This window comes from Telopea speciosissima, chromosome 8 (assembly GCF_018873765.1).
Source record: "Telopea speciosissima isolate NSW1024214 ecotype Mountain lineage chromosome 8, Tspe_v1, whole genome shotgun sequence".
Lineage (NCBI taxonomy): Eukaryota > Viridiplantae > Streptophyta > Magnoliopsida > Proteales > Proteaceae > Telopea > Telopea speciosissima.
This window is the reverse complement of record NC_057923.1, coordinates 45,133,928-45,145,315: the sequence shown is the minus strand read 5'-3', so window position 1 is coordinate 45,145,315 and position 11,388 is coordinate 45,133,928. Positions and strand designations below refer to the sequence as shown.

Below are 11,388 nucleotides of genomic sequence, written 5' to 3'. Positions count from 1 at the left end.
ATTCTATCTGAACGATTGTGAGTCGTTCATATACACTGACATACGTGAACATTCACCCCCCTCTCTTATATATATATTTCCTTTTTTATCAAAAATTAAAAAAAACGTACCATACAAGAAGAAGAAGAATGAGAGAGAGAGACAGAGAGCAGAACAATGGGAATATGAGACAGTTATCTAATCATTGTTTTAACTGTTTCTTATAGACGTCTCTTCTACTATCTAATCTCTGTTCGAAGGACTTCTCCAGAATCCAGCACTGTAGAACCGGTCCCACATCTCCTTGTCCAACTCAAGAAACTCCTTTGCCGTCTGCTCGTCCTTGTCCAACTTATCCAACGGCAGCAAATCCATCGTAACTGGGAGTACTTGCAACTGTCTCGTTACATCCACAAGTGCAACTATGCTTCTCCGGCAAAAGTCTGTCCTTCAACCTCTGCTGCTCCTTCTTCTTCTTTTTCATATTCTTTAAGGCTTTCTTGCAGGAAAAAAGATTCTGTCCAGCATCTTGCCTGGGCTGCACGTGCAGCGCCAGACTTGGTGAGGCATAAAAAGATCATTTCACCCCTGTTTGGGCAAGGCGCTCGGGTAGGGGTGAGGCAGTCTTTTCACGTCTCACCAAGTCCGGTGCTACACATGCAGCCTGGGCAGGATGCAGAGCCCAGCAGGCCACTTCTACATGCCGAGGACGAGCTGTTTCACAAGCCCGTAAAGTAAGCAGCAGCAGCATACGGCGGCACAGTCTGCGGTTGTCTCTCCGGTGACCTCGGCGAACCTAATCTTCTGGTTCGTCAGTTCAGCTTGGCGATGGAGCACGATCAGTGGAGTCATGCCTTAGAGCAATTGGTAGGTTTTATGGAAAACTTTGAATAAAGATTAAAGATTCTCTCAGACAAGGCTTCAAGTCTTGGAAATTTCTGTCTGAAACCGCTGAAGGGGGAATTGAGTGGATTTATTTAAATCTTCTCTGGCTTCAGAATGGTATGCATGGGATAACAGCATTCATAGTAGGAGTTTGAGTCGAGCGCCGCTTGGTCATGTACGTAGGTGGATAAGTGGAGGGAAAAATAGAAACGGAGGGAGGGTATCTTTGGAAAATAAAATAAATAAAAAAATCTAAAAGGGTATTTGTGAAGTGAATTATTCCATTTCTTAACTTCTTATTGGATTGATGTATTTTTTTTTTAAACCCAAATATTATCTAGGACGAACGGTATTTTAATTAAAATTGATGCATTTTAATTAGTTTCTCTAAGTTAAAGTAGAAGTAGGATTTAATTCTCTAGTTCAAGTAGGAGTCTGGAATTCTAGACTTTACGTGAATGAAACACCCCCCCCCCCCCCCCATCATATGCATATAACAAGGGGCCGTTCGTCAGTCCTCTCTCGAAACTTAATTTGTTGAGTACTCTTCAATTCAAACCTCGCGCCACACTCTCTCTCAAGTTCAGGTTAACGTTCTACTACTCTCGACCAGATCAGATCAGATCAGTCTAGTCTCGGTGTTGTCTGCAGAAGAAATGATGGAAAAAGGAGAGAGCAGTGGAACAAAGAAAAATAAAAAACTAGATTTACCTCCTGGTTATAGATTCAGTCCCACGGATGTCGAACTCATTGTTTACTATCTCCAGAGGAAAATCAATGAGCCCGGTTTCTCCTTCTACATTATCAATGAAGTTAATATTTACGATTTTCATCCCCAAGAGCTAATAAGTGAGTTATAACCCTAACTATTTTCATCTTCTCTTCTTGGTTGCACTTCCAATCTTCCTCATTCTTAATTTCTCTTAATTATATTCTCTAGGGTTTTTGTTCTGAATCATGTCCTTGTTTATGTTTATGGTTTTCTTTCTTTTATTCTAAAAACACCACTTATTTTAAAATAAGCGTGATCCTATTATTTTCTGTATGATTAGTTTATTGGTTCAGTGAAAACAACAGATGTTTCACTCCGTGGACAGATTGACATCCAAAAAACCCTAGAAATTCCCTGTTTAGGTTATGGCCCAACAATCAATTGGCCTGGGATGTGCATAACTCTTGAGACCCATGTCTGGACCAGACCAGAGACACAGGTCCAGCCCTACGAGCTGCGGTCTTCGGCCAGGAAAACCCGGCACACCCTTTATCCAAAAGTTAATTTCGGCCACACTATTACCTTTTGGGATCCAGATCTCCTACGGCCCAGCTGTCCGTGGCAACCTGTACGACATGACAGGGCCGCCCGCACAATGACCGCCTTACCCCCGCTCAAGCAAGGCACTGGGCAGGGGGTAAGGCAGTCATTGCGTGCGGCCCAGCATGCACCGCACAGGCTGCTACGGGCAGCTGGGCAGTAGACGTTCTGTATTGTACCTTTTGTTACATGAATTAATGATTTGACATGTAAATTACTGGACAAATTGGCAGGAACTCTTTACTTAAGCCTCGTACAATATAATGGCCCATGGACATATCAGATCCTACACACTAGATTGACATCCAAAAACCCTAGAAATTCCCTGTTTTTGCGTCTTTATATTCTTTCAATAAAAATATAGAAATTTTATTTGCATTTGAATGTACTATTTCATTCTTTAATCATATATAGTTGAATGATCATATATGAATATATATAATTGTGCCGAAAATTACGGAATTAATGGAGATAATTGTGAATATTTCTTCACCCAAAGAACGCGGAAATATCCGAATGGCTCCCGCCCTAGTCGTAGTGCGGCAGGTGGATTTTGGAAGGCCAGTGGTGCTGATAAAGAAGTCGAAGGGGGTAATCCCAAACATATCTTTGGCTACAAGAGATCTCTTGTCTTCTATAATGGGAAACCAGACAGTTCGAAAAAAACCAATTGGCTCATGCAAGAATTTCGAACAGCAGAAGATCGAAATGCTCCAAATAAAGAAAATGAAAGAATGAAGGTATGTAAATAGATTGCATAGCTCTCTCTTCTTTTTTGTTACAAATTCTCATATATGTTGGTATCTATTTCAATATTTATTAACCTTTTTATGTATCCTCCTCTTTTTCAGTTAGATGATGAATGGGTACTATGTAAAATTTACAAGATAACTCGTAAAAGACAACGAGAAAAAGATGAAGAGAAAGACGGGGAAAGAGAAGAGGACATAAGCATTCCTTTACTAGAAAATGGTAAAGGGAAAGACGGGCAAAGAGAAGAGGACATAAGCATTCCTTTACAAGAAGAGAAAGGGAAAGCAAAAGACGGGGAAGGAGAATTAGAAGAAGGCATAGGCATAAACAAAGATATGAGCAGATTCATGGATGGTGAGCATGATAAAGAGTTAGAGCAATACATTTTCGACGAATGTCTTCCTTTGGATGTCCGAAAGCCATATCAGAGTTCCTATGACTTAACATATTTAAATTGGAACCTTACCATTCCTTCTGATATTAGCTCCATCAACAATCCACCAACTAATCTTAATGATGTGTGGAACAGTTGTGGTTACCTCTTTGATGATCCCCTTAGTTACAACAGTACACAGCAGGCTAATGGAAGTTCAAGTAACATTAATGAGTTACATTTGTCATCTGACATTGTAACTAACAGTAATGTGAACCAAAATTCTGCTCCTATGTGTACATCACCCAATGCTGATACGCTTGGAATATCACCAGAGCCATTAATGTTACCAATGTTGCCCATGTCAAGTCAATCTTGTGTTCAGAAGGAACATAGAACCAGTGATGATCAACATCAGGAAGTGAAGAAGAAGAAGAAGTCTCCTTGCTCTTCTAATTAAGTTTTAAATTAGATACCATCTTCTGGCTTTTTGTGTTTGTAGTTGAACAGTAATTTCAACGGATGCTCTCATTCTTTATTTTATTTTATTAATATTCATTTGGTGACCTTTAGCAAAAAAAAAAAAACACAAAAGTATATGTAAAAACTTCTTGGTTATATATTCTTCCATGTTTTATTATTGTTTCATATTTGATAATATGTCACTTAGGATTGTAGATTTGCATCATACAATCCCATATGATTTAAGAGAATTAAAATTTCCTGTACAAAGTTTAGCATTCCATATGTTTTAAGAGAAAGTATTTCTGTAGCGTGGGTGCAGGAAAAGTACAGCCATCAATGGCCATGCATAAATGTCTGCCCCTTGTAGTATAAGGTGGATGATACCCTTTTACTATTCCCTCAAAGCCTCACTCCCTTGACAGTAGATGAAGGAAAATCGTTCCCCATGTTTTATTGCAATCCAAAAAAGAAAAAAGAAAAAGAAGGAAAAAGAAAAAAAAAACAATATTGGGTGTGTTAGTGTCACAATTTATTGTGAATATTTCAAATATTAGCAACCATTTGGACCATCGATTTGCAAGGCTCCTTCCGTCGAAACCATTCACAGTGGAAAAGTTCAAACATCAAATTTCATCTTCTCCAATAAAATCGTCCAAAAAATTCATCGAACATTGACATGAAACCTAAAACTATGAAACACTAATCAATGGAATCAAACCTTAAAACATGAAATCTAAACCTTAGTAGACAGGGAATTTGAAGCAGCCTCATTGGAAGCAATGGATCGAGAGAGTCAGAACACACTTTTAGGGGTTTAACGTAACTCTTCAAGGACATGGGAAGATTTGCAACTCTTCTAGAATATAACTTTCCAGGGTTACAGGGTAGAACACTTCAAAGTTCCGATAAACAACTCAACGTTGAATAAACTAATCTCAATTTCTTCTTAAATTGCTCAAAACTTCTTTGACTCAATTACGAAAGATAACCAAAACCTAAGATAGATCAAAAAAGGCTGTTGCAGAATTCAGCCCTCTCTCTCTCTCTCAAGAGGAATGTTCATGAAATTCGTCCCAAGTGGGGACTCTCAAACTTGTAGACTAAGGGTGTTGTCCATGTGTAACTGCCATGTGTCCACTCCTTGTGTGGTGCTCCATATCAAGTATAACTCCTAAACCATGGGACTATTGTCTCCTCAAATTGGCAGCTAAGATTGTGTACACATTGCTGCCCATAGTTGATCTTCAAAGTCAATGCCTTTCCTAATAAATAGGATTGAGAAGGTTATCTCAATCTCTAACTCTCGTGCTTGAGATTAGCTTCCAAAAAAAAAAAGAAGCAAAAACTTCTTTCTGTGCTCTTGGTGGATAGTTTCCAAAAAAATCGGAAAGTGACTAGTAAAATCTCTTAATGGGTGGTTGTGTTCACATTGGAAGTTTTATTGATGAGGCATGCACTAAAGAAAGGACTGGTTGTGTTCACACTGAAAGATTTACTGATGAGGTGGCATGAATTAAAGAGATAGCTGGTTATGTTCACACTGCTAATCAGGTCCGTTCCAAATTCAACTGTATTGGGTCTAGCCATCTAGTGTCGATTGGAATGTCCAGACACTCATGATTTGGATTTGGTGAGAAGCATGCGAGAGGATGTGCAGGGTTTACTATTTTAGGGGTATTTTGGGTGGCGATTTGTGGATGAATTCGGTAAAGTGGACACTTGCCCCACATCTACAGATACCCACATTCTACGCCTTGAAGGGTGCTCAACATTGTCATGGGGCCTCCAAGGGGTGATAAAATGAGGTGACATTTTGTCTACAAAATGTCCCTCTTTGACTGAGACTATGGAATAGTTGAAAATCAAAGAAGTGAATCCTGAATACTTCAGATCATCAAGGGTGAGCGAAAACTTACGAGTACCTTGCTCAAGGTTACTAGAGGACAAGAGGTGGTGGGAACATACCTGTATGACGTTTCCATTGAATGAATAATGGGTCAGACCAGCCGTTGTATGGCCTACACTGGTTTGGTGCCGAAATCTCCATTAGTATTGGCTTTCTCGTAAAAAATATCAGCATAATTGCTATTGTGTGGGCAATTGCATTACCATTGAATGGGCGTAATGGGTAGTGGTGTATATCAATAACTGTCGTTGCATGGGCATAATCGTTGAAATTACCGTTACATGGGTGTACTGGATTGTAGTATGTGTCCACAACTTCTGTTGTATGGGCACAATGTTTGAAATTGCCGTTACATGGCGTACTGGATTATAGTATGTGTCCACAACTTCTGTTTTATGGGCACAATGTTTGAAATTGCCATTGTATGGACATACATTGTGTAAATTGTTATTGTATGGGCAGGTATGCTTTGGGCTGTGTAAATCCCAGTTCACTGCTTGTACTGGGCCCTGGACCACTGAGGGGTGTGTCATGGCATATTAATTTTGCTACATCACTGTGTTGGTGGACTTGCCGATTCAAATTTGAACTTTCAAACTAAATTAGGTGCATCGACACTGAGGCTTGTCACAATTGACATTGATAGCCCGAGTCAACATCGGGGACCTTGAAAACTTGACAGCTTCGATGTTAGTTTCTGGCGATCCCGCCCTTATGAAATATGAAAAATTACCTCATTTTTTTCATTTCATTATTGCGTCTCTTCAAGCTTTGAGGGTTTGAGGTGGGGTTTTTCACCATTTGGAGGCGTGTGAACCATTTGTGAGCCAATTCCCTTGGTTTTGGGTGTATTTTGGATTGTTGTCACTCCTCTTCTATCCATCTCAAATTTCAAAAAATCCCAGGGTTTTGGGTTTTTCTCTCTTTCTTCATTTTTCTTCGATCTTCATCCATCCTCTACAATGTCCAGTAGAGACAAGGGCAAGAGGGTGATGACTAGCGAGGGGAACCCTTCTCCAAGTGTCTTAAGAGTTCAAGCGCCATCATTTCCAAGGCTAGCAAAACTAGTACTCATCCAGTTGCTTCGATGGGTGTGGATACGGACGAGGATCCATTGAGTGACTGGGAGGAGTCCACAAGGGCTAAATGGTACAAGGGGCACCTCCTCTACGACAATGTGTAGAATCTACCCAGGGTAAGCTGGAGTTTCGCTCTTTTTGTATTTCGATGCCTTGTGTTTTTGGTGTTTGATGCTTGATGTTGATTGTTTTTGCAACCTCCACACTTTGCTACCTTGAGATAGAATGTTGTTTTTCGCGCTAAAAAATTGCAATTTCCCTATTTCTCTTCTATTTTGAATTGAAATGTGGAATGCAATAGGCATTTCCCTATTTTGATCTTTGTGATCATATGGATGATTGTTGTGGGTACCATGATTCGAATCGATTTATGGGGTCCCTTAACGATGAGGGGATTTCAGTCATGCTTTTATGCATCAAAATAAATGGAGTCGCCACCTAAGATTTGGGCCTAGGACCCAATGGTGGTAGCCCCATCCAGATTGAGTGGAAAGGGCAATCGGATTCCATATAATCTAGTCAGGCAGTCTAGGTAAGCGGTCATGTTACAAGCATGGGAAGGTATTAGCATCCCATCTCGCCCGGTTAAACCGATCTTTCTATTAGATCATTGATTTCGAATATTCTCCCATGATGATGTATTCTATTCCAACATGTAAGGCTATATGATGCATCAAATATATGAAAAGAAATCAAACATGATATTTGAATAAATAAAAATTACTATGTACCATAAAAATGGTCTACATTGTGCCAAAAGTAAAGATCGAGAAAGGTAAAAATATATACCTGAGAACAAAATTAACTAAAGCAAAGAAAATGCAAAAGACACAAAATATGTGGTGTCCTATGGCTCAGGTGGAGACGGACAATTGTCTTGCTTCTCTATTGTCAAATAAAGTAATGACTATATAAAATGGGTTTTGCTACTTAAACTTCGGGTAGAGTAACGGCTATAATAGAAATTTAACTACTTGGACTTCGGGCAAAGTAACGACTGGAAAAGAGACTTTAGCTACTTGGACTTCGGGAAGAGTAACGGCTGGAAATGGTACTTTCACTAATAAGACTCTAGGTAGAGGAAATACTGGAAACAGGACTAAATATGGTCAGAAATTGTGAAAAAGTGGGATTTTGGGTGACTTGGGTTAGGGACAAGGTAACGGGGTGTAGGTTTTGGATGGGAATGGACAAGGCTTCGAGGAAAGCTCAAAAGGGGGCTTTTGGGCATGGAAAATGAGAAAATGAAAAGGTTCTTTTAAATTATTTTTAGGGATGTGAGGGATATGACTTGGGTGCAGGTACAAGAGTCCTCCATGAGAGATACCAATGTTTGTCTATGTCCTATTGTCGTCATTGTTGGGGGGTGACAAAATTCAACATCCGAGATATCCAAATTGGAGCCTTGTGTGCATGTATTGTTTAAACATGATATCCTTTAGGGAGAAGAACATGTTGAATCAAGCTAAACCCCTTAGAAAATTGTTTGGGTTTTATTTTTGGATTTATTGATGCTTCATCCATTGGGGAGATTAGGGGTTGTATGAATTCATATTCTCCTTTGTCTGCATATTGGTGTTTTTTTTTTTATATGTAGGGCCCTGTGACCTACCATAAGTATGGGTCATGCAAGTGCGCCCTCAACTGATATGAGAAGCTCTGCATTGTCATGAGGAGGTGGGTGGCTACTGCAGGGCTTGATTAGTTGGCTCTTCTACAGACCAAGTCATTCGATACTTCACTGGCCCAAGCTTTAGTAAAGAGGTGGTGGCCCACCACTCATACCTTCCATCTACTGGCAGGTGAGATGGCTATCACCCCCTCTGCTACTTCATGTACACGGGTTCTCCTTTGGGGACACTATAGTACATGGTGGCCCACCACAAAGAGTGGAAGTTTGTGGCATCAGACTTGATGGTGCAGCTAAGTGCATGCCCTCTGGAGTAGCGTTTTAATGTAGTGGTTCTAGTGGTCTTGGGATGGGAGGACCATCATTGACTCCTCTAGGCAAGAGGAGAGTGATTAGCAGGCCAGGTGATTCATCATGTACCTTCTTGGTAACACATTGTTTAGCATCCTTGGCATGAAGCTCCACATCTCCCTGGAGTAGTTCTAAGAGACCTAAGAAGGGTGAAGACCTCTGGAGCCTATCATTGCGGTATAGTGGTTCAAGTGGTCTTGGGATGGGAGGACTGTCACTGACTCCTCTAGACGGGAGGAGAGTGATCAGCAGGCTAGGTGCTTCATTGTGTTCATGCTTGGAAACACACTATTTAGCATCAGTGGCATGAAGCTCCATGTCTCCCTGTAGTAGTATCTGAGAGACCTAAGAAGGGTGAGGACCTTTGATTGGGCTGGGGTGGGATATTGTTGAGGATGTTCCTTGGCCATGAGACACACCTAATTTGTTTGCAACACCTAGTTCATCCCAGAGGTAATTCCTTTCCTTTTCTTGTTGCAGATTTGTACTTGTTACTTGTATTGGTATATTCTTTTTCTTTTATAATAGTGTTGGTGTTATGATCACCTTGGAGGTTGCACTCCCAAGTTAAGGATACAAAATTAGACATTCTTCTAGATGGCGGGGATGTGCTTGGTAGACAACACACACCCCACGGAGAGGAAGAACTCGGTGTCTAAGGTTAGGGAGATACTGAACTCCCCTCAAGAGGTAAGATATTATCTTTCTTCTTTTCCAATTTTGATATTGTGCTTGACTTGATTTTGTTTGATTTTTTCAAATGAAGTAGCAGCCCTTTGCCACTCTCTACCTTGGGGTCTTGGCCGGGCTGGAGGCTACTCAGCTGCTCCTGCCTTTACAGATGATTTCTCCGGTCCTTTTGGTACGCCTGGTACCTCGATGATAGGCCTACAAGTAGTGATCAAGTGTTGATAGGCCCTACGTGCCTAGGCCCCTCCCTATTTAGCTTTGGAGCTGGAGAGGCTCTCAAGATGGAGATGGAGAGGTTCTTGAGGGGGTACATGCCCACCCTTTCTTCAAGATGAACTCATGGGGACACTACCACAAGTATAAGATGAAGGAGCTGGTGTGTCTTTGTTTGACACTTATAGGTCCACGAGTAAGTCTTTTCCTTATTTTTGAATTCTTTTGCTTTTTTGTTGACTTTAACTTGATTATGTTTTGGTGTTGTGCAAGCCCCTATTGTTTCGAAACCCTCTAAGACTGTTGTTGTTGCTTTTACCTCCACCAGGGGAGATGAGACCTCTCTCGGGTCTACCATTGTGGCTACACCTCACCACAGTGGTGGCCCCACTGCTCTAGCAAGATCATCTGCTGTGCCATCATGCTCTCACAACGTGCTAGTTACATTCTTCCTAATGCCACAATTATCATACATCAGCTTGGGCAAGGAGGTGCCCATCCTTAGGCCTTTGTCGACCGTGACTGGCCACCCTTATGGCTTCGACATTGTAAGTATCCAATTTTGTCCATTGGTAACTCATTATGTCCTAATTCTACAGGTCCCCAGTCACTGATATACAATCTATTGAGGATGGTCGCCAGTCTCAAGGAGATTTCAGTGACGCTCAGTAAGTGGGTAACCTAAATGGGGAGTTCTTTATATTCCATGCATGGTTATACAATTTGCAAAAATAATAATACTAATTATGTCATGCAATGCAAGAGGACGACGTTCGGGGGTACGAAGCAAATACTACCTAGCTAAAGAGGGAGGGGGATGTGGATGTGGCCTCTGCCAGGTCTGTCTTGACTGCAAACGTGTTTGAGTCTCACCCATTGGTGGGTTTGGTTGTGGTGCCCACTCAAGGCTGCTGGTTGTGATGGTGTAGATGGCGGTGGCAAGGACGGATTAGAGGAAGATAGTAGCGAAGAAAAAGAGGACGATGATGAGACTGCGAAGGAGGAGAGGGATGGCTCTAGGGAGCAGTAGTTTTTTTTTCTCTTTTTGTTCCCCATATTTGTATCCCTTCCATGGATGATGAACAATTTCAGGCCATTTGGCCTTGTAATTATTTTTTAACATATTTTGATTTAAATGATCGTTGATCCCATTTGGGATTTTCAATCATTTAAATGCATGTCTTGGTGACAATGTGTTTTATGGATGTGAGTGTTAGTTATGTGGAATGGTTCATCGTGACCCTAGGATGTAGGTTGTGGTGATGAGATGGAAGGAACCCACTGGTGCAGTGCAAACTACCCAAAAATGTGAAGATTGACTTTGACTAGGATTTGAAAGCAATTGACATTGATCTGTTATTGATAGAAATTCATAAAGGGTGTTACCAACATTTACCTATTGGTTTGTTGACATCGATGATGAATTTATGATTGTCGGGTGTCTACCGACACTTAATCACTTTTGTTTAATACTTTCATGCTTCGAGTTGACATTGACCCCTGGGATCAGACAGTCTGTGCATTTCGGGTAGACTCCAGTTCATTGACAACTCGAGACTTCTCATTGTCGATTTTTGGTTTCCAATTTTGATTGTTTCCCTTTTTGCTCGGCTTAAGGATGGTGTTTTCTGATTTCCATTCCATGCCCAAGCCCTTGTACGTCCTTTCGGGGGTTATTAAGGCCTTAGGGAATATAGGAAAACCTCCCATTCACAGTTTGGTTGTTCTTGAATTTTGGTTCTTCTTTTGGGA

At 41.0% G+C, this 11,388-nt stretch overlaps 1 protein-coding gene across 1 annotated transcript; it reads left to right on the top strand.

Annotated features, from left to right (window-relative positions):
• Positions 1–2,604: 2,604 nt before the first annotated feature.
• On the top strand, positions 2,605–3,762 carry LOC122672332 (NAC transcription factor 25-like). The gene is made up of 2 exons (XM_043869824.1): positions 2,605–2,916; positions 3,028–3,762. Exons 1-2 carry the CDS (start codon positions 2,605–2,607, stop codon positions 3,760–3,762), a joined length of 1,047 nt encoding a protein of 348 aa, XP_043725759.1.
• The last annotated feature ends 7,626 nt before the right edge of the window (positions 3,763–11,388 follow it).